Source organism: Syngnathus floridae, chromosome 6 (assembly GCF_059516105.1).
Source record: "Syngnathus floridae isolate MCC-2025c chromosome 6, RoL_Sflo_1.0, whole genome shotgun sequence".
Classification (NCBI taxonomy): Eukaryota; Metazoa; Chordata; class Actinopteri; order Syngnathiformes; family Syngnathidae; genus Syngnathus; species Syngnathus floridae.
The window spans coordinates 10,393,265-10,417,256 of record NC_142418.1 but is presented as its reverse complement, the minus strand read 5'-3'; the positions used below and the strand labels follow the sequence as shown (position 1 = coordinate 10,417,256).

At 41.0% G+C, this 23,992-nt stretch overlaps 2 protein-coding genes across 6 annotated transcripts in view; both read left to right on the top strand.

The window, feature by feature from the left end:
* The first annotated feature begins 432 nt into the window (after positions 1–432).
* Positions 433–17,129, top strand: LOC148396483 (tyrosine-protein phosphatase non-receptor type 5-like). 4 transcript variants are annotated; one of them, XM_088379483.1, is made up of 14 exons: positions 433–744; positions 4,895–4,998; positions 7,025–7,301; positions 8,159–8,281; positions 8,607–8,693; positions 9,420–9,676; positions 10,528–10,720; positions 11,091–11,175; positions 11,861–11,940; positions 12,062–12,199; positions 12,305–12,415; positions 13,466–13,626; positions 13,803–13,916; positions 14,671–17,129. In XM_088379483.1, exons 3-14 carry the CDS (start codon positions 7,032–7,034, stop codon positions 14,762–14,764), a joined length of 1,713 nt encoding a protein of 570 aa, XP_088235609.1. In that variant the 5' UTR covers positions 433–744; positions 4,895–4,998; positions 7,025–7,031; the 3' UTR covers positions 14,765–17,129. The 4 variants fall into 4 exon arrangements, with proteins under 4 accessions (XP_088235609.1, XP_088235606.1, XP_088235607.1 ...); XM_088379480.1 differs by having other exon boundaries at positions 7,008–7,301; XM_088379481.1 differs by lacking the exon at positions 433–744 and adding an exon at positions 781–956.
* A 1,919-nt stretch (positions 17,130–19,048) lies between these two features.
* dusp8a (dual specificity phosphatase 8a) overlaps positions 19,049–23,992 on the top strand; it is a 33,641-nt gene continuing 28,697 nt past the window's right edge. The window contains exons 1-2 of one of the 2 annotated variants that reach the window (XM_088379089.1): positions 19,049–19,410; positions 23,483–23,854. In XM_088379089.1, coding sequence (XP_088235215.1) covers positions 23,618–23,854 — 237 coding nt within the window. In that variant the 5' untranslated portion in view covers positions 19,049–19,410; positions 23,483–23,617. Of the gene's footprint in view, positions 19,411–19,489; positions 19,640–23,482; positions 23,855–23,992 lie in introns of those variants that run through there. The other variant, XM_088379090.1, reaches the window with a different exon arrangement.

Genomic DNA, 23,992 nt, shown 5'->3' with positions numbered 1-23,992 from the left:
AAATCTAGTGAAACATTGTATGCATTTTCCGTCAGATAATGGGTGATGAACAGCTCTAGCTAGAAATGTTTAATTTGCAGTAGGATTGGTGGTAGTCCTCTTTGTCTCTCCACTTTTTAGACAGCCGCATTTTTACAGTTGACCATCCAAAAATTAAAAATAACATTCTGGGCCATTTCAAATATTATTTCTACAATATGTGGTTGAAAATGGACATCAGGCCACAAATGGCCCCCGGGCCACAGGTTGGACACCAATGCTGTCGTATTAAAAACTGTATGAATGTAAGACAAATGAGTTGAGCACATTATAGTAAGCAAAATATTGGAAGATTTATGTCCCTCCAATGTGATGAATCCACTTTCCCTCTCTCTCCCACTGTCTCTCCCTCTCTCTCCTTCTCTCTCACTCGCACTCCCTCGTTCTCGCTCTGTTGCCAAGGCTACCACACAGCCTCTTGCTGCATATACCTAGATGAAGCTGGCGCTGCCACTCTGCTCCAGGATACAAACAATAGCGAGCCCATCACACGCAAACACCCACCGCATAAGTCCCCTTGGCCTCCGCTAACCTCGCACGCATCTTCAAACCAACCCGTCCCCATCGGTCCGTCTCTTCCTCGCATGCGAGCACGCTCCATCTCCAGCAGGCAGGGGAGCAGCAAAGGAATTGGTGTTTGGCTGCTGCTCTTTGGCTCAGAGGGAGAAGAGCGCCAGATGGCCGTTTGAAGGAGGGCTCAGTCAGGTAAGAAGACTTATCCTAACCAGACTTAAGACTGGGGATGAGTGGTCCAGCCCTCCCTCTCCTCGCTTGGTCCCCCCCCCCCCCTTCCTCTGTCTGTGGTTGTGCGACATGAGGTGAATACCAATAGCACGATGAAGACCCCGTGGTTCATATGGCTGCTGTGTGCTCCTGGCAGTGAAAAGGTACCGTGATGTAGCCTGCATGGACAACAGGTTGGTTCTTCATCAGCCTTGTATTTTCACATTCTTTTCTTAAAGCTTTAGTGATGCGTGTGTATGTGTGTGTGTGTGTGAGACAATGGGGGAGTTACCAGCGAGAGATGCAACAGTCCACCTCCCATGGGTGATTCATTACTAATCCATCCCTGTCTGCTCCGTGTGGTTGCTTGAGCACACCGTAGATACGAACGTGATATGAATGGTCTTTTGTCCAAGTATGAATGACTGCCCGGGATTGCCATTCTTACCTCGGTGTTGTGATGCAGCGCACTCATGTCATACAATTTTCTGTCGCCGCAAAATGCAGATTTAGCTCCTTCAGCCTGTAAATCCATTTGCTATGCAGTATATGTTAATTATTCATGCAGTACAGCTTAGGCAGAATTGCATGTTTACATGTGATAGAGATGAGATTTTTCTTTCAATTCCTACAAATACTGCAGAAAGTCTATGTTTAGAAAACTAATGATGGCGATTAATTGTGTCCCACCACAATGCACGGGAGGACATCACATTTGAACTCCAAGGTCATTCCTTGTAAGCTACTGTTTGTATTAATGATCATCTATGAGAGGTCAATGAGCTTGGTCTTGGCCCAGGTGACTCCATCTCATGTTTCCGTTCTATCATCACTTTCAGAAAGGGCATCCATCCTCTTTAGCACTTCAGCTCCACACATGATACTCAGCTTTGAGTCAGCATGAAAACGGGGAAATACAGCTGTAGCTGTACATTTTATTCTTGACATTATAGTGATGGTCTGTAGTGACTTGTTATCATTTGGGGCAAAGGGGGGGCTGCCCCGTTAGCTCCACCAGATGCCACATTCAACATAAAGCAGAATACAACCAAAGAATAACCTTTTACACATTTTTTACAGTTGCCATGGTATTTTAAATGCATACCAAGGATCAAGAATTGCAGAAAAACAAGACAAACTGGTATTGCTGAAAATTATCCCATTTTAAGATGGCTGGTCTTGTCTAATGCAAGTGACCAAGCATATACATACATTGTTATGTATATTTAAGATACAATGGCGAGTGTGGCTTTTGTTCCCATTCTAATCTTCACTCATGGAAGTTCATACACTACACTGTGTGTAGGTGATACATGGACAAATCACAAATGCTCACTGTAGATTTAGTATTTGTTATTTCAAAGTACTCCGGAGACTATTATTTGCATACAAGCAAATAAAAAGTCTGATATTTTCTGTGATGCATCCCCCCCAAATCAGGTGCTGGTCTGTGTTCAGCAACGGTGTGAGCATTTGCAAAGCTTCCAATTTGCTATTAGTGCCTTCACAATCAAGAAGTCCATAGTTTGAACGTACAAGTCAGGATTTGCAAACAGAGATCATGACCAGATTTAACATTTGGCCATCAGTTTGCTGAGCATACCTTGGAAGGTAAATCACTGTGAACAGTCACATGATAATTAGTCAGGATTGGCATTCAGAAACTTTGCTGTTTGCTGTCTTTGATTAGAGAAGAAGAAATTTTTTTAAATTGGTCCGACTGTTTTTTTGTTGGCTCTGTTAAGTGGGCATGACAGCCATAGCAATGCCATTTTGTTTAACTTACATATTGACATTTAAGACTGACATTGTTGAACTGTACATTGTTGCAACAAGTAGCAATGAAGTAGGCTATGTTTTGACCAGGCAGAAGGCAACAATGTTGTACCTAAAAACTAGCTCCAGAATTTAAGAATACATCTTGTAAAGTCTTTGTGGTTTAGAACACTGCCATTGCAAAATGAATTTAAGGATAAAATACTGTTATTATACTGCATGCCTCTTGCCAGTGGTTGATGTCCCCCTATTATTTCCCATTGAAAAAAAGGAAAGAAGCCACTAGAAATGGTTAGTAAAACCTGCACACCAGACCTTCGGAAAGGAGTGCAATATTATAAAAATAGAATGGGCACATGGTGACATGCTGTTATGCTTCCATTATTTTCCAGAGGAAGAAGGATCATCAGGAACATCCATTAAAACATGAGCCATCTGTCACCCAAAGAGAAAAATAATGACAGTAATTCCCCTTGTTCCCCATCTAATGCCGGCCCCTAGACCTGGATCTCGTTGACTTGAATGGTTTTGTTTCCACTTGCTTTGATATGCGAAAGAGTGCAGATCAATACAATGTAAATGATCTATATGAAGATGAGGGGGGCGGGGTTTGTAAGGATACAAAGATGGAGGACCCTCATTGAGAAATCAGATCAACTCAGCTTTTAGGTTTGACACATATTAAATCCCCTTTATATGTGTCCATATTATCATGGCTAGATTTCCTTTTTAAACTATATTTTGTTTCTGTTTTCAGATCAAGTTATCACACCATCTATCTATCTATCTATCTATCTATCTATCTATCTATCTATCTATCTATCTATCTATCTATCTATCTATCTATCTATCTATCTATCTATCTATCTATCTATCTATCTATCTATCTATCTATCTATCTATCTATCTATCTATCTATCTATCTATCTATCTATCTATCTATCTATCTATCTATCTATCTATCTATCTATCTATCTATCTATCTATCTATCTATCTATCTATCTATCTATCTATAACAATAGACAATCCGTCCATCTATCTGTCCATCCGTATATCTGTCTATCGTTCATCCATTTGTCCATCCCTCCATCCATCCGCCCGTCTCTCAACCCATCCGTCTGTTCCTCCGTCCATTCATCAAGCTCCAAAATACGATGTAGTTCAAAATGACTTTGCCCGTGGTGTGAGTCATTTCAGGGTTCAGACATGTGTGCATGTGAATGCATGTCGGTGTGTGTGTGTGAAGTTAAGTTGAAAAGTTCTAACACAAATATAGACAACATATATTCTTCGTTCATGCTTACCTTCAAACTATTTTTTGCTATCATTCATACCGACCACAAATATTACATGTTACATAAAAATAATTAGTTTTTGAATCATCTGACCATAATAGCCTGATACACAGCTAAATATACCAGTCAATCATAAAACACTGGTAAACCAACAAAGTGTTCGAAACACTAAGACTTTTACCTTGAAGACAAAAAGCAAAGAGAACCAGTATTATTTGACAAACTTGGACATTATTTTTTCCCGCTTGAGCCTGTGGTTGAGTGCGTATGGGTGTGTGAGTGCTCATTATAATATCTGGGTTGCCATGGTTACCAAAACGCCAGCCTCACTGCGTCACTCAGTAACTCAGCCTACTGTGCTTCCCATTCATCCCTGTATCCACTCACCTGCCCATCTGCGCCCTGCGAAATTTCACAGTTCCTCCTACACATAATTTTCCCCAGCGTTCGCCTTCGCGTATACTTTGCATGCATGTATGTTGTATGTACACGTGTTGCCATGGCTACAGGCTGGGCGAACTGGTGTCATCAATTCAAAATCACCTTCACAGCAAGCGGAGAGAGAAAAGCACTCAGCGGTGCAGCTTCATCGCAAGCATCACCTGTAAACACACGCGCGGACGTGGTCTGATTTAGCTCGGAGCTCATGCTATTGCTTCACAGCATGGCACAGAGTGAAAAGAGGCAGACGAGAGAAAAGAGAGCTCATGCATACAGATTGCAACTGGAGCTATCTGAATGTTTTGGCAAGGGTGTCCGGCTGGATTTAACTCTGCCTCTTTGCAAGGGAGAGTGAGGGAAGGAAAAGAAGGAAGACATTAACAGTTTACCGTGTCACCTTACATCCTCGCATGACCGCACAGCTGGCAGCTGACAAGAGTGCTACTCAGATGGAGCATTACTAACCCTGCCTCACCAGGACTGCTAGTGCTTGAGTCACAATGAGGCTTCAGTGGGTATTTCGGGCAATTATTTAGGTTGTCTTTAGACGATCTGTCTTTATTCATAAGTAGGCCTATGTAACGCATTTGAAGAATGGCTGATATCTTCTGACTTGTAGGTTGCTTCTCGATGGCCAACGTTGACTGGTTGCGGCAAGATACAGGATTTATCTTCATCATGTGATCTGACTCCCACGCCATCCTTCTCTTCGCTGTACCTTAAGTGAGTGAACCATGCGACCGACTGGCTGCTTTCCATATCATAGGTCTTATTTGTAGTCATTGATGAATTAAAAAAAAAAAAAATGCAAACTACTTGACAAGCCTTCACATTCAAACACCAGCACAAAGCTTAAGCTGAAATTGTATTGCATCAATTGCTAACTGCTTGGACCTCAAAGCAGATTTAGCGTGTGGATGAGATGACTCATAGTTGTTATTCCACTGAAGTACAAAAAAGTTCACAATGACAAGAAGGTAAAGTGTGTTGCAAGAAGTCAAATACAACCACACACCAGAGATACCGAGTGCACCAGTGGTTTAGTCTGGTGTGGAATCTTGAGTTCCTTATCCTGGTCAAATTGTGAAGGAGAGGCAGCAGAAACTGTACCCTAACCAAATGCCCAAATGACCTCTTCTGCATCCAATCAATGAGGAGGAGCGGCGGCTCTACTGTGCTTGTCACCTTACGCCTCAAAGGGAAAGCATGGACTCTGAATGGAGGGACCACATTTCAGTCGCTTCAGCCCTTATCTTGTTCTTTTGGTCATGACACATCGCATGAGATGGTGACCATAGGTTAGGGTGGAAATGTAAATCAGCCACAAAATAGAGAGCTTTGCCGAAAGGCACCACGAGTCTGAATCTCTTTGCTGCAAAAATCTGCCTGTCGAAGACTGCATACTATTCCAGCGAGAGCTTGATGAAGCCCTGCAAAAAGCATAGGCCTAATACTCAGCCCACCAAACCGGGCAAAGTTTAGGCTTTGCAGAAAAATTCGGTCCGTAAAGGTCATGAACAAAATCCGTGACAAAAAGCAGCACTCCCTGGAAACAAATGTGACTTACTGCCAGCAATACTAATCACAGTCTGACACCGGTCGTATGGAGTGTGACCACTGGTGCAGGCCCGGCAAACAGGCATCTCCAGCTAGTTTTCAAAAAATGTATTTGTCAAGTCAAGTTTCTTTGTAAAGCCCTTGATCATAGAGATGTCTAAAAGGGCTTCACTGCCCACAGTTGACAAATATTCTCAACATCCCCTTATCTTAACACCCAGAAGAGCAAGGGAAAACTCAGAAAAGTAGGGGGAAACTGAAAAACCTTGACAAGGGACCACTGATGGGAAGATCATCCTTCCAGGGTGACTAGGCTGCAATAGATGCAGAAAGGGCAACATTTAATACACAATGAAATATGAAACAAGGTAATGTAATGTTCATTTAAAAAATAATAGGACAGTTTCTTTGTGTGTGCATGTGTGTGTTTGTGTGTGTGTGTGTGTGTGTGTGTGTGTGTGTGTGTGTGTGTGTGTGTGTGTGTGCACGCATGCATGTATATATGTGTGTGAGTGTCTGTTGTCAGTAGATGATAATGCTCAGGACGGATGACAGGGATGAGAGCCACTCTGTTGCCAAGGCGACGGACAGGGCCGTAAACACATCACCCCTGACTCATCCCTCCACAATGGAGAATCTCTCACTCACTCACATGCACACACACACACACAAACACACACGCACACACACAAACACACATCCCCACTCACTCGTTCGCTCTCATTTCAAATATCACACCCATCACACACAAACTGACAAACACAGTGAGAGGCAATGAGAAGGTCATTGAACTGGAAATAATTATATTATGTACACTATTTTGTTGTTTGTAAGCTAAGTAATAAGTAACAATGACCCACAGTAGATAGTTAGATCTTTCAGAGCATGTGCTTTTATTTATTTATATATTTATTTATTTAAAACATCTGTAATGGACCACAATTTCACCAATTGACAATACATTGGAACTATTTGAAATTTCCCAATTATTTAAGCAAAACTATATACAGTATTTACTGTTCTGTTGGTCTGAGTTACGCTTCGAAACATCGTATTTATAGCATTTCTGTTTTATGTCCATTGGAATCTGTACTGTGTATTGCCATGTAGTTTTCACTATTTTCAACTGCCTTGTGTATGCAGCATTAATGTGTCAAATGCCTCACGATACGCAGGAGCCTTCTATCAACAGGAGGATCATGACCCGACGCCTGAGCAGCTCCACCCGCTCCCACACCGAGGACTCCATCTTCCTAAGGCCTGATGAGGACCCTGTTTGGCTGGATGAGCCCACAAAGACAGGAAAAAGAGTAGATGGAGCCTCGAAAACTGAAGAATTGCTTGGAAGAAAAGATGAAAGCACAGAGGGGCAAAGTTCACGACAAGAAGAAGTGTTTTTACATAAAGTGTACAGTTTGGTGGTCCAGTTCCACTACTGGGCCGCCCTCTTTGTCATCTCCCAAGTCACGGTATGTGAATGGATATGGAATGAAACTGATGGATGGATGGATGGATGGATGGATGGATGGATGGATGGATGGATGGATGGATGGATGGATGGATGGATGGATGGATGGATGGATGGATGGTTGGATGGATGGATGGATGGATGGATGGATGGATGGATGGATGGATGGATGGAAAAATGGGAAAAAAAAGAACGGCTGTCAACCAACACATGGATCCCACTGTGCACCTCAATTTTAGTCAATTTTATTTTGTCAAGTGGTTCCACAATACACATAATAAAATCATTTACATTTTGATATGTATATACTGTCTACTTGAAAATATATATTGATCCAGATTATTTTATTTTGTGCAACCCTTGAAGAAAACAAAATACAACATACAATTTTCAGCATATGCTACCATACAACCTATTTAACCAGAGTCCAGTTCCAATTACAAAGTCAGCTATTGTAGAATAGCTTTAGCCTATGTTGCTTTTAAAAGACACACACATAGCGACTGAGAGCCAAATGATTAGAATAAGCAGAATTATCATCAGCATGTCCACTAATTGGAATGGAAAAGGTGCTTGTCCTTTTCTCCCTGCCTTTTTAAATCACACACAAAACCTCCTTTTAAACACATGGCTGTGTACACAATACTACCATACACTGAAATAAGAGAGGCCTTGAAAATCCAACACTGATTAGGATACCAGACTGCACTTGGACAATTTGTACCTTTTTCAATAGTTGTGTAACTGGCCATGCTCTTTTCTTTGCTCCATTCTTTTCACCTGAAAACAGCCTTGGTGCTGCGCTCATGTGAATGAAGGGCAGCGCTGTGACAGTCTGCCTTCGCTCTGTCTTCTCAGGGGTACTGGATGTTCTTTGTGGTGGAAGGAAATGGGCCCTTTGCCTCTATCTATAAAGCCCTCCAGGTCATCGACTTCTATCTCGGCTTTGTCTTACCCTGCCACCCAATATTTGGAATGGATGTAAGTTTAACAAATGACACAATCTTATTGGTTTTCTTTATACGCCATCAGAGTGGCTGTAAATAATCACCATTTTATTTGTTGGACTGTAATATTTTAATACTTTATTTCTTGCTAGAGTTACACCACCATTTCATTTAGGATAAGACAACCAATATGTGACTTATTACAGACTTCCCACATTACCCTTGCTGAGTTCATATAGCATGGGAACAATAGTAAATACAGATATTCTTCAAGTTCAAGTTTGTTTCTTGTATGTTTGAACGCAGAATGCAAAGATGTGATACATCCAGTGTTCAATCTCTCTCTCTGCTCTTGTCAGTCTATGAAGGATGTGGTAAACACGACACAGCAAACATGGATCATCTACGCCACTGTAGGCATTGGAGTTACCATCTGTGTTTCTATGGTATGCATAAACTATGTAACACACTTGTATGCCCAATTCCACACTTTTGTCTTTCTTAGATTAGTGATAACCTTACTTAATGCACGTTGATGTGCATGTTGGTAAATTATTGTGATTACTGTGTGCATGTGTTGTGTATGTTACGTGTGTTTCAATACAGGGCAATTGACTATCACTGAATCGGATATACTTAGCATTGAAGGAAAAAAATTGTGAAACAGGTCTGTAGCAATACCTCAAAGACAGTCAAGATTTGATTGCTGTCTCGATTTCTGACCCATAGTTTGATTCAGATTTTAGAGGGATTAGAGGGGGAAAAGGAAGAGATTTTCATTAGAGGATGCACGATTTCCATCTCTGTTTTCAACCGGGTAGCCATGCCTCCCGCACTCCTGAACTGAAATGAGCTTGAAGTCTCCGCAGTGTTTCCGTGTTTGTTCATTTCCTCCACTCTGGCCTCCTTATGTAGTTGAACTAGCATTAGCGATAATCACAGTTCTGCTGTTATTACTATGTCAAAGCCAATGACCCAATGGACAGGAGTAAATCAGCAACAGAATGGTTTTAACAGAAGAAAAATACAAAATAGGATTAAATCACTTTTCATGACCAATTTATGCTTTATTTGTGGAATCCTAAAGACATTCTTGATATTTTTTCTTGAAATGGTATGCTTGACTGACAAGTGGCTACATATCACATTCTCCTCCATTCATCTATCTTCAGGTCGTCCACATGGTGTGTAGGTGGCGGTACGGCACTGACTTGAGGCCACCTGGAAGCGCTTCAAGAGACATTGGAGACAGACGTCAGTCTGTGAGCCGTCAGCCCTCCTTCACCCTGTCAGAGTGGACGGACGCCCAAGAGGACCTGATGGATCTGGATGCCGTGCCTCAGACTCCAGTCTTTGAAATGGGAACTGACAGCAAGCCAGAGGGAGATGCTGCAACTCTCACAGTCACACCGGTGGGGCTTCAAGAGAGGTTTGTTTCCATCCCCAAGGAGTTTGTTGTTGCATTGATGTGGCTTGTTCATTCTTTTTTTTTTAATTGCTGTTTTTGTGCAACTTCAAAGCACAGCTTTTGATGTCTTTTTTTTTCATTAGCAGTCCCATTCCAAAGTCTTAGGCATTATATTAGCACTAGCCTCTGCAAAGGTCAAAATGTGAAGAAAATAGAAACAAATTGGCCGAGTGCTAGGTTTGTCTTTGTTAATTAGTTGGCAACATTGTGAGTCAAATGGTGAAATCACATTTTTGTGTTGACACTTTAATCCAGATCCTCACCAACAATTAAATGCTCAACCCTCTACAATTGGTTCAAGAAGATTTTGGATTTTTTATGCTATTTACAGTTTTGGTCAGGCAAGAATGATCCATCCATCCATTCTCACGAAGGTCGTGAACATGCTGGAGCCTAACTCAGCTGACTTTGGGCAGTAGGCGGGGGACATCCTTGAATTGTTGCCATCCAGTTGTAGGGCACATACAAACAACCATCCGCGCTCATATTAACACCTACGGACAATTTGGAGTGGTCAATTAGCCTACCATGCATGTTTTTGGGACGTGGGAGGAAACCAGAGTACCCGGAGGAAACCCACGCAGGCATGGGGAGAACATGCAAACTCCACACAGAAAGGTCGGAGCTAGAATTGAACCCGCAGACGGGCTAACCAGTAAAAATATTGCGGTCGTTCTGTGACCGATTAAGTAGCTGACTAATGTTAAAGCCATGGTGCTCTTTTGAATTGCATTCATGCAAAGAACAATGGTAAAATGGCCACAAAGGCTTTGTATGTTGGTATTTTATTTGAACTGACATTTCTCACACAGGAGAGGCTCCAATGTTTCCCTGACCTTGGATATGTGTACACCGGGCTGCACGGAGCCTTACGGCTACGGAGCCCAGCTTTCCCCGAGGGACCAGTCAGCCCAAGAGTACCTCCGGCAGGGCACACATATTCTCACCCCTGCCATGCTACACACACGGGCTATGGATGACCAGGGCCTGCAGGCGGAGTTCTATGTGAGTGCAGCCAGAGTAGCTCAGCCACCTACACACTTATCAGATACACACAAAGAAACAAGGACTTACCCGATCATCGTGTGCACCCAACGGAGTGCTGTGCACCCGGAAGCTTTGCCTCTGTTTGTCAGTGGGCGAAAGAAGGATGGATACGAGCTTCATTTACATACAAACTCACATATGATTCTACAGTCAGGCAATTGGTGTTCAAAATTTCAAACTAGTCACGCAAGCCTTAATCATATTCAATTGCCACATATTACAAAACGAAATCTTGATTAGCTTATGGAATGGATTGCACCTCCCACATAACAGTAGCTAATTGTTGCTGCGCGTTGATTGTTCCTGTTTGTTATTTGTCCAATTGCAGGAAACTCCAATGAACTTTGTGGACCCCAAGGAGTACAACTACCCAGGGCTTGTGAGAAAGAACCGCTACAAAACCATCCTACCCAGTGAGTACGGCGATTTCCAACATCATTTAATTGGTATTAATAATATCAGAATTGATGATCATGATTTAATGATATAGATCAGGGGTGTCAAACTCATTTTTTTCACGGGCCGCATTGTAGTCATAGCTTCTTTCGGAGGGCCATTATGACTGTCAACCCAAATAAATGTATGAGCACCTCATATTATAAAAGCTACAAAACAAACTGACAAATAACTCCTTTTCAAATCAGATGATTAAAAACTGGTCAAATATTTAAAAAGAAAAGATATTATTAAAAGTGAAGACAATTTGTAATTCTAGTAATGACATGAATTTGATGCACAATTTGTCTTCGCGGGCCACATAAAATGATGTAGCGGGGCCGTATCTGGCCCCCGGGCCTTGAGTTTGACACCAGTGATATAGCCTAACACTACACAAAGAGAGGGAGAGAGAGAGAGAGAGATAGAGAGAGAGAGAGAGAGAGAAAGAGAGAGAGAGAGAGAGAGATTATACGGAGTGATGATTTGAGGATGTCCTTGAAAAGAACAGCAACATTAATAATAATCAGCACATCACAATGGCCATCAAAACAGAGTGTTATTAGGTTGGGATTTTATCAGCAGACTTTCTTTGTGCAGGATGCAGAAGTAAAATGTGTCTCCCATTTCCTTTTGTCTGCTGTTAATACTGCTTACTTCCAGACACACACAGTAGAGTGATCCTAAAGTCACAAGATGAAGATGATTTCCTCATTACTTACATCAATGGCAATTATCTCAAAGTAAGTCAAATTGTTGATTTATAATTATCCGTGGATGATGTCACCTTTTTTTCATCATATTTTTCGAAATGTTTCCAAAAGAAAATATATATTTTTGTAAAAGAAATGATGATTGTTTCAGGGTTATGGGGGTGAAGAGCGTGCATACATCGCCACGCAGGGTCCAACAGTAAACACTGTGGGGGACTTCTGGAGAATGGTGTGGCAGGAAAGGACCCCCATCATTGTAATGATCACCAACTTGGAGGAGAAAAATGAGGTTGGGTGCTAGTGATGATAATATTGTGGTATTTGTGATTGTGTTCCATCACTGGAGCGGTGATGTTCTTGAATTTTGTGGGATTTTGTCTGTGACGTGTTCCAGAAATGTGCCGAGTACTGGCCTGAGGACACTGTGACCCATGAGGGGATTGAAATCACTGTTGTCACGGTAACACAGGAGGATGACTACAGTCTGAGGGTGTTTACTTTGAAGGTAAGGCACGCAAGGGTAAAAACGTGACAAAAAAATAACAACAATTGAAAACAGACTTTATCGGGTCTGCTTCACAGTCAAGGTTTCCGTGTTGAGATAGCTAAAATTTCAAGTTCATTGAAGATTTCAAAACCCTGCTAAAACCTTTATGGAACTATTTTTCATTTTAATCGGATAATATGAGCCAAGATAACGTATCTGCTTCATACTCGGCAGGTTGTGGGTTCAAAACTCAGATCCGGGTTTCCTGTTTGGAGTTTGCATGTTCTTCATGGATGGATGGATGGATGGATGGATGGATGGATGGATGGATGGATGGATGGATGGATGGATGGATGGATGGATGGATGGATGGATGAACGGACCGAAGGGCAGACGGACGGACGGAAAGACGTATGGTTGGACACTTATGGATAGACAGGCGTATGGATGGACAGATGCACGAATGGACAGACGTACGGATGGATAGACGTATGGATGGTTAGACGTATGGATGGACAGACGTATGGACAGATGTTTCACAATACAATAAACAATTCCATTGTAAGCTTATATAATTAATTGTCTGTGGTTTATGTATGATTTAGTCTTGGCTAGTATCTCAGAATTACAGGTGACTCAAACTTAATTTCCTGAAGCGCTATTAATATGTTAAAAGAGGCAAAAAAAATGTAGTGTGAAAAGGTCTGGCTTCTGTTCTTGGGACATACTACCTTCTTAGTTCATACCTACTTATTAACCCTTGTTTACATTGCAGTCCCTGGAAAAGTCTAATTATTAATCATTGTTGGACTTACGCACAAGGAGAGCCTGTGAATACGATTGGGCATCAAAATCAGTTCAGGAGAGGAAATTATTTTTTGACTATACGGTCTCACTCTGCACTCATTACTGTCACACAGCGCTCAAACGTTGAATTTCCTTTGTACATGTTGAGCAACAAGGCTGATCAGAAAATCTTTACTGTGCTCCTGCGTCAGGAACACAACTAAATATGATCCCATTGGTTGGTGTGTATTTCATGTCTTTGTTTGTGTATACACTGGCAAGTGTGGAGATGAGGAGCGGAGTCTGCGGCAGTACTGGTACACCTCATGGCCTGACCAGAAGACACCAGACAAAGCGCCACCTCTTTTAGAGCTGGTACAGGAAGTGGAAAGAGCCAGAGAGGAGGCCCCACCCACTAGTGGCCCTGTAATTGTGCATTGCAGGTATTTATTTTAAATTTGTAAATCTCCATGCATGCAATTTAGTGACTGTGCCGCTTTAATAAAACAGCTACAATATCAAACCCATTGCTTTTTACCAATCATCTGTTGAAACATGAGTCACATTGATGGAACAAAACATTATGACAACATACTCCTCTTGGTGATTGTGTCTGCAGTGCTGGAATAGGTCGGACTGGCTGCTTCATCGCCACCTCCATCCTCTGTAAGCAGCTAAGGATGGAGGGCGTGGTTGACATCTTGGGAACAACCTGCCAACTGCGTCTGGACAGGTGGTAGATTCCACTTCCTTGTTTATAGTCTGTCAAGAAAAGAGTTGGATGTTTATGCTGTAGTGGTTCTTCTAACACAACCAAATTCTCAGACATTTGAAGTATTCAACTTCTATCGCTAAAATTATGGTTGCCCTATGGGGGCGGTTGTTACAATGAAACGCCAGGTGTCTGGTGACACGGGTCAGTACATTTGTTTTACCGTCATGGTTCGGTTCACATGTACAGTTTAAAGGAAACGAAATGCAAAACGAACTGCTTGTGTTTTATGTAAACAAGAACAGCTGTGATGGGATCTAAAATGAAACAGCAGTTTGAGCAAAACATTTTTTTTGGGGGGGAAATGAATGATGCAGACAAATGCAACATTAACAGTTTGAAAAGCGTGAATTATTGTGCCATTAAAAAAAATCAAGCAAAAATTATTTGACATTTACATTTGCGTGATGCCCTTTGAAATGACTTACCGTGAGTGCGTGTGCGTGTTTGTGTGTGTGTGTTTTAGACTCTATGTCACAGGTGTCAAACTCAAGGCTCGGGGGCCAGATACAGCCCGCCACATCATTTTATGTGGCCTGCGAAGACAAATCGTGCATCAAATTCGTGTGTCATTACTAGAATTGCAAATTGTCTTCACTTTTAATATATATATTTTTAAAATATTTGACTAGTTTTACTCGTCTGAAAAAAAAAGAGTTTGACACCCCTGCTGTATGTTATGTGCCTCAGCTAATTATCAATGTGTGTTTGGCAGGGGTGGGATGATCCAGACATGTGAGCAGTACCAGTTTGTGCATCATGTCCTCAGCCTGTATGAAAAGCAGCTGTCTCACGCCTCTGAAGAATAGTGCTTGCACAGTGGCCACGCCCACACCGAGACACACCACTGTACACCGTGCTGCTTCTGGCGGTCCACACCACTGTACCAAGCATCATGTCATGTGTCACCCTTTAAAAAAAGTTCACATCATTATATTGATCCATGACAGACTTGAACAGAAACCTCTACTTATTTACATTTCCCTAATAACAAAGTAAGCATGTAAATTGCAAGATAATAATCTTCTGAAATGTTCTCATTTGCCATACTGAGGTTATCGCATTTATCTGCATGAGACACCACAGAGTCATGAGCAAGCATCTGGAGCTCTTGTGTGCATTAAAATGCGAGCAATTTAATAGTTGGAAACATTATGAGATGGGGGGGGGGGGGGGGGGGGTGATTAAGAGGGATGACAGAGAATCTACCAAAAATGAATGGGAATTCATCTGAAAAATTAATCATAATTTTAATGTTAAGTATAACTGTTGAATATATATAGCAAGAAACTGAGATGTATTTTCAAGCTTTGTGTAGTTTCAAACCAGATTGGATCAAACTAGTTGCCACTAATTATTCAAAGACAAGAAATGTATTTTTTAGAGATAATTTTGCTACATATCCATTTATGACAGTAAAAAATGCTCTTTCATTAAGACAAATGTTGAGATTACAGCACTCAAAATTTCGTGACATTTGACATTTACTACTGTGAAATAAGTCCAATGAATATTTCCAGAATTCCTTAGCCGAACTTCCCACGGAAGATTGATTAGAGTTTCCATCCATTAATGGTTATGTTTAGCCCATTGGCAACTTTACATGCATTTGTTTCAGTTTTCTGCCAGTTGCTGGTCAACTCTCACGTATTTCCTTATCAAGTAAAAAAAACACTATTATACCACAGTATTACATTAAATTTTGGTTGGTTATCCTTTTCTGTCACATTTTACTATTATGATTTTACACATCTTATACATCACATCTTACTATTATGATTTTAAAGACACACGCACGCACACACTCACATACAAAAGGCCTGTTTCTGTATTTGATACATTTGGGAGCCACCTCATCTTCAGGTTGCATGGTGCTAAGTGTTCCTTCAAGGCATGTGCAATGTAATGGAACAAAGAAATGTAAAACACTTATTAGTGAACTAATTAGAATTTTTGTGCATCCTACAGTGCACTAGTTGTGTGCAGTTCTCATGGTTCATGATGTTTACAGTGTACATTTCTTGTGTTAAAGCCACATAGACAAACTATCAGAGACATCACAGAGCCAGCAAGGTTGAGAGGGAGCTGCAATTCAAACCAATTACTACATGTTGAAAAAGACCTTATGTGTCCTGTTTCTATCGTTCTCCTCAGAGCCACTTGCCCTGTAATGCCTCTGCTCTCAGTTGTAGCTTCAGCACATGCGTAAAGTAAGACGCCCATGATTGTTGTATAGACAGGTCAAGCCTAATCTGTACGAAGCACAATGGTACAACTAAGGTTGTTTCTCTTATGTTTAGCTGTGAAGGTTTTTTTTTTCCTCCTGTATTGTTTAATGCATTGCATGTGCTGTACGGGATGCTGTAGGTTCACAATCAAAGCGACGTGATTGGTTGTCCTGCTTTTTGTTGTGTAAAGTGGCGTTAAAGCCTTCTATATTGCTTGCTCTCAGCCAATGCTTTTGATACAGTTTGCTTTTTGTGAAACCAACCAGAGATATTTTTAGAACATTTTGATACAATCCTTTTGTGTAGATGCCGTGTGTACATTTCCATCTCCACCATGATGTACATACCTTGGCCATACTGTGAATTACGAAAAACGTCCATTTTTATTGCAAGACTGAAGACGGAACAAAATGTAACAAGCTGTCTTATAGTACACACAATTTCAATTATGTTTAGTCTTCAGTGGTATTATGTTATCGTTGAAGCTTTGCTTTAATATGCTTTGCCATATGTGAATGTTTTTATTGTTTTCTCAGAGAATTTTACCTCAGACTGAGTAACACCTTCCCACAGGAGTCTATCTTTGACTCTCAAACAACTAAATTAATCGCAATGTGCAAGGCAGCTACAACAGTTCAGACGTACATATTTTTTCTTTAACAAAATCTAATAAGACAATTGAATTGAAAGTGTAGATTCCAGCATAAAATATGGTGAAATAAACATCTCTACCAAATGCTCTGATTATGTCTATGAAATTTACAAAAAAATGTTTTTCTTGTTTACAGTGCATACAGGATCTCACTGTGAGAATAAGGAAAGAAATTATGACGTAGGAATAGCAAAATAGTGAAAATACAGCAAACCAGCAGTCAGTATTCCTTTTCTCTGCAGCAGTATTGCTTTCAGTTGTGAATTTTTGCAAATAAAATTTTCATGAACCTGTCTTGCTTTTATTTTATTCCCATAAAAACCACACACGATTGAACAACTTTACTGCGACAATTCTCCTTCACTTGTACTTGCGCAACAATGGTGCAGTGAAATAGCAGTGCCACTAGACGTCAGTGTAGGAAAATAAAAATAATTGGTGTCTATTGCACTGTACCGCCAATCAGCTGGTCACTTGGGCACAATATCTTTGTGACTTAATAAGTACATATCCATTTCTTTCTTTCTTTTTTATTGTTTGTTTGTTACAAATTTGCATAGTCATGAATTGATACTTCATTCCTGTAGCACATGTCCTTGTAACATAACATGCATGTTTTTGAAATGTGAGCAATACCCACAGAAAACTCACGCAAGCATGGGGAGAACATGTTAATGTCACACAGTAAGGCCTGAGCCAAAATACGAACCTTAAACCTCAGAACTGCGAGGCAGACGTGTTAATAACTCAGAAAGGTGAGTAAAATAATAAAAATGACTTCATAAGTAAGAGTAATTACAGTATGATGATAAATGTCGGGGTTCTCAGCATTACTTTCAGGGGTCGTTAGAGAAAATATCAAATATTGCAGTATATTCATTATTTTATATAGAACAGGCCCAAGGCTTAAGCAGACCCAGTCATGTGGTCACAAGTGGGCCCAAACGAGCAATCAAAAATCATCACAACCGAGAGTAGTGTTTTTTGTTTTTTAAATAGTTGAAATTGTATTGGGAAAGAGTAGAATCCTCCATTCATATTCCATACAGTCTATGCTCACTAAGCGGCCGTGAGGCTTCTTGAGCTTATCCTGGCAGACTTTGGGCAAGAGCAGGATACAGCTTCAACTGCCAGCTAGTTGCAGGGCTCACATAAACAAACATTTACATCCATACCTAATTACATTTTAGCCCTCAATTAACCAAACATGCATGTTTTTGGAATGTAGGGCAGGAGCTGAAGTACCTGCTGAAACGCCACACAGAACTGTAAACCTGTAAACTGCTAACCACTCATCTGCTGCCACAGAATAACATAAAAGTTTATTTGTTTTTTTTTCTAAATCTCTACCATATTTTCAATAATCCAATTAATTATTCAACATAATTCATTAGTTTTTTACTTCAAACATTTTTGTCAGACATTTTGTACTTCTTTTTAATGTTATCATTAGTTAAAGGTGATGACTGAGGTTAGAGCTGCTGGCAAACTTTGTTCACTTCATTGTAGTCGCATTTACTGGGTCGCTTTATCTATCTTTTTGTGCTGTTTTGTATTAACCAATTCCAAATCCAGTTCAATGTTCTAGGTCAAAAATAATAAACTAGATGACACATTTACACTCAATACATAAGTATTTTTGTTGCTTTTAGTAGGCCTGGATGATATGCTATAATATATATAGTTTCTCATTAGCGCTTTATCACTTGATACATTTTAATTCAACCCAACCACCTCTGATGGGGTAATTATTATTATTATTATTATTATTGTTGTTTTTGTTGTTGTTGTTGTTGCTGCTGTTGTTGTTGTTGTTTTTGTTGTTGTTGTTGTTGTTGCTGCTGCTGTTGTTGTTGTTGTTGTTGAGAAATCATTAGACATATAATAAAATGTTGCTTTTGCCCACCGTGGAGGTGTGGCTCTGTGTTTACAGAATAAAATGACCGTTATTATAAATGTTTTCACATCACAACGTATGATTCTATGTCCCGAAATAAAGAACACGGATGCACGTTTGTAGACTCTACATCGTCACTTATTACCGAGACATTGTACTCTAGCGTTTGTCACACTTTAGCGTTTGTCTCCTTTAAAAAAAAAAAAAGTCGGCCAGGGCTTTTAATCCGTGTGTTGACGTCATTCAACCCTCCAGCCGTGAGTGCTGATTGGCTAGAAGTGACGTAACCTCATAGTTTCCTATTTTTTTCTCCCTCGCTGCAAAACCATGACCTCATCGCGTTAGTTCAAGAAAGTGCTAAAGTGTACCTTTTGTAACCACCCCCACACCTTTTAACCAACACACATGCACGTCTTAGATAGCTGGCTAGCAGTGAACCGCATGTGGGTAGCTTTATCTATCTTTTTGTGCTGTTTTGTATTAACCAATTCCAAATCCAGTTCAATGTTTCGCCGCGCTTTCATGTGCGGCTCGCTTCTGGCGCTGTCACCCCGCGTCAGCTGCACTGTGCCCCGGGACACCGGCGGCCACGGGCGGCCGCACTCATGACGACCCCGCCGCTTTCCCCTGTCACACGGAGGCTGTTAGGTGACCACAAAACACAGACTGGAACCCGAGGTAAGGTGTGCATGTGTGTATGTTGTGTCGCACACCACCATGCTAGCTCCAGTTAGCCGTCATTAGCTCTGTGATCATGTCCCCCCACCTCCTCCCTTGCCTCCTCCCTCCTCTCACATCCACTGTCAGTGCGCGCGTGCGTCTCCTTCGATGGGAATTAAACACTCAAAATGAACGCTTCGTTTAGTGTTGGACAGAAATGATTCGATTAACATTTGCCGATTGCAAGGTAAGAGCGCTATCCTTCCGATTTTTGAGCAATCTAATGCGTTTAACAAAAAGCAAGCTTTGCGATTAATGATTGCCGTGTGTTATTTTTGCATACGGACATACAGTATAACACGCGTCATAACAAATACACGACAGGTTGCCTCTACTGTATGAACCCTTTATAAAGGCGTTTATAGGAGTGGAGAACATAGCAGGTCGCAACTGCAATCGCCCTATGCTGAATTTTGTGAAGGTCGATTTATTTCGATGGCCCCATATTCCCCATCTTTGACTATGTTTGACTATGTTGTCAAGCAGGCCTCTTATTTATTTATGCGTTTCCAAATGTGGCAGATATGAGTGCACGCTTTGCTGTTTGAGTAGTGATCTAAATTGATTGTGAATCAGTCCCAATGTCATTATTAGCACATAGATTTGGGTTATTGCAAAATCCTAGCAGAGGGATCCCCTCAGTCAATTAGCGTCGATAATAAGACAAAGCTTCTGCAATTCGAGGAATATTAAACCAGACCCACTAGCCTCTGCAGAATGCAGATGCATGATTATTTCACAGGTAAATTATTTTTTTCCACTATTTTGCAGATTGATCGATAAATCGTATTTAAAAAGAACATATTTCCCTCCATTTATTGCAAAATGCAGTACTACATTATTTCAGATTGACAATGCAGAAAATGCACAAAGATTAATTAATTATGATTCAGTAGCTGATTTTGACCATAAAATAACAACAGAAAGTAGGCAAAATTGTTGGTCTTTGTTTCCTAAGTAAAAGCACATGCAGGGATATGTATATGTATTTTAGATTAAGCTATTAAAAAATCTGCATTCATGGAACACTACAGAAATAGGTGAATAATTATTGAATTGATTGTTAAAATAATCACTGATTAAGTTGATAATCAATTAGGTGTTAGTTAATAGTTATACATACTGTAGGCCTGTATGTTTAGAACAAAAAAAAACTGCTTATAATTTTATACTATGTGATTTGTATTGTTGCAAAGTACTGTTTATTGGCTCTAATATTCTTCAGAGTCTGAGGCTGGACTCAGTTTGTGTGCAACTGCACACACAACCCATTAAAGACTGGGAGACCCTCACAAGTGGTTGTGGTCTTCACCAGCAACTGAGTGTCATATTGTGAAACGAGGAGCCGCCTAACGTCATCGAACAGACTGGCCACAGGAGATGTTGTGCATGAGTTAATGAATAACCTGGATGGTGTTACATCAGGGCTGGCTGCCCTCCAGTTGTTGTTTTTTTTTTGTGTGTTTGTCCTGTCGCCTGGTATGGTGATATTTACGTTTTACCTACTGATCAAAGCTTACTTAATTATAAGATGTGTGTTATTTGATTATCTGCTAAAGAGATACATTCATCATACATGGCCTCCAAAAGTATTTTTGAGGTTGGAAACTCAATTAACAGCCTGAACAAAACACTGGCAATCAATTCAATATAGTGGGAATAGATTGACATTAACAAATGAGGATATTCACGCATCTTGACTGTTTGGTGCAAGGCAAAGTCATTAAAACGCTTGGAGAGACATCATGTCTTGACGTGCTGCAAAAGTGCTTTAGCACTAATGACTGACATGCTCGTTTCTGCTTTGCAGTTCAAGTTCTGTAGGGAAGTTAAGATATTCAAATTTTGCCAACGAGGACTAACTTAAGTAAAGATGAACCTGTTATACTGGTTCTTCTGCCAGTGCTCAAGTTGTAAATAGACTGCTGACTTTGCAAACCCTGTCAACATGTATGCAGTTGTCATGTAAACATCTGGCGTGAAGGGAGGATTAAAGAACAAGGAATAATGGACTTTGCTTGGTGATGAAACTAAACAGTGCATCTGCTCTTGCTCCTCAGCTAGCATACTGAGGGTACCATTCCATCACCATCACCATCACCCTCCCCACGCTGGACTGTCTCTATGGCAACAGCAGAATCTGCTCAGGGTCTGCAAACTCTCATTCTGCTCCATCCTACCTCAGCATGTTTTCCTCCGCTCTCGATTCATAGCTAGCTCCTAACCCCGCCCTCCTTTCGCTTAAAATTGCACGTTTGTTTCTGTTAGTGTTTTCAATCTCAAGAGTTCATTATAGAGGAAGTATGATTAGCTGAGTTTGGGCTGTGTCACTGTCGAAGTTTACTTCCCCCTGTGTCCCTCTCTCGTCCAAGCAAACGGCGTCACTGTGGACGCAAGCACAGTATTAGCAATGTTGAATGATGCGGTGCACCTTGCGTAAAGCTGCCTATTCCTCGTAGCCCTGTTTTCAAATACTAAGAAGAGAGGGATGGAGGAAGCAGGGGCAATCTCTGGGAAAAAAAATTTGTTAATAGGAGGGTGTGGAGCAATTGCCATTAGACTTACGTCAAATGCGCTCAGCAAACAGGAAAAACGTGCAACTTTTGGAAGCTTTGTTCTAAGCCCTGCGTCATCATGTGAGGTATGTTACACGAGGTATGTTACACGACAAGTGACGAATTGGTCGCTGGTGTCATTCCAGAAGGAGCAGTCAGGCGTCACAATGATTTCAAACCCGCGAAACAACAACGCCAAGTAATGTCGGATTGGAAGCTGAAATAAAAACAATTATACACATAGTCTAATTTTCCAGTGCAAAGGACATAGCCATTTAGGATGGCACAAAACCACTCAACAAGAAATCAGCTTTAAGTACAAGAACTCATTTTGTGCGTTTTTCTTCCCACAAAAATACACTTATTAAAAATGTCGATATTATGGGGGTGCTGTTTGTCCTGCATTCATAAAATATACTGTAGTTTACAATATTACTGTCCACATTTTCCTCTTGGCTGTTTCTGTGCTGGAATCACAGAAAACATAAAAATAATAATCATTTTGATACACTCTGATCTTATACATATCTTGTTCATGTCGTGATGTGTGACTTGAATTTAGATATTTCCCAAAGTATCCTTTTTATCGTCGCATTTTTCTTGACTTGTTATCATAACGTGACAATTTCTTTATTTCTATTTGCTAAATTATACCCTTCAGAGAAACTCTTTCCTGGTGAGCATTTTTTTTTACCCCTCTCTACGCTTACTGTTTGAACCCCTCCGCCTCACGTTACTCTCCCTTTTCACCTCAGGTTTAAACTTCCATTTACACTTCAGGGGTAAATGAGAGGAGACCTATCTATATTTCATGACACCATGCACCTGTGGATGAATAAAACAGCTTCGCATTCACACTGACCTCTCGTCGCCTGACATGTTTTTGTCAGGAACGAGCCCGTGAACCTATCAAGTCTAACGGTACACAAGTTGTAGATGGTCGTGTGCAGCCTAGTGTACTTGCACGTTGCGTCTACAAACCACGCCATGTGCTTTGATCCACAAATGCAAATGTGGACATCAACCAAGGGAAGCGATTAGCAGTGACAGACTGAAAGCTGCACTCCATCAATTTTATGAACAGTTGAACACATTGGTGTGCATGCACACATGCACATAGCTCACTGGCTATTCCTTCATGTCCAGGCTTGTGCTCCAAATTCCCCGGGCTTAATTTATCTCACTCTCTCAGTCCCATCGTTTCCTGTTTCATGAGCTGACGTACGAGTATCAACATCAGGTCAACCTTCGTACACAAACAAGCGTGCACATTTTTGAGTGCAGGTGATAGATGTAACTCAAAACATGAAAATGCGGCAACCTATTTAAGTATTTCGATTCCGGCTTGCATTGTTGAGGTGGTCCTGGTTGTTGCGTCTGTATCATGTTGACGAGTTCATGTAAAATGCAATGCATAACTATTCATTTGAATCTTTTTTTAATCCTCATTTGAATATTTTATTTTCTTTCCTCAGGCAGAATGGATCTCTCACTACCTGCCTCAATGATCCTGTTTGTCCTTTGAGCCTGCCTTTGTTTTTTTTGCCCATTTCCTCCTTCACTTCTGCGGCACCTCATCCAACACCTTCATCTTTGGCCCCGCCGACATCATGGCAGGGGAGAAAGGGCCAACCAAGCGAAGCACCATGGACATCAAGCGCCTGGCAAGCCTCATCCAGAGAGGAACAGGGCGCTTGCTGGTGATAGACAGCAGGACATTCTCAGAGTACAACGCATCACATGTGCAGGGGGCAGTCAACGTTTGCTGCTCCAAGCTTGTGAAGAGACGGCTGCAGCAGGATAAGGTGTCTGTCACAGAGCTACTGCAGCCCAATGGCAAAATAAAGGTGAGTTTGAAGCTTCGCCAACCTTACGACTTTTTGTGCTGAGATGTGACGCAAAGTGTATGAGATCAGTGGTGTGTGCTAACCATTTTCTATTACAGCAGTGCCGTTTTCTTTATCCGACGCATGGGTATCTTGAAG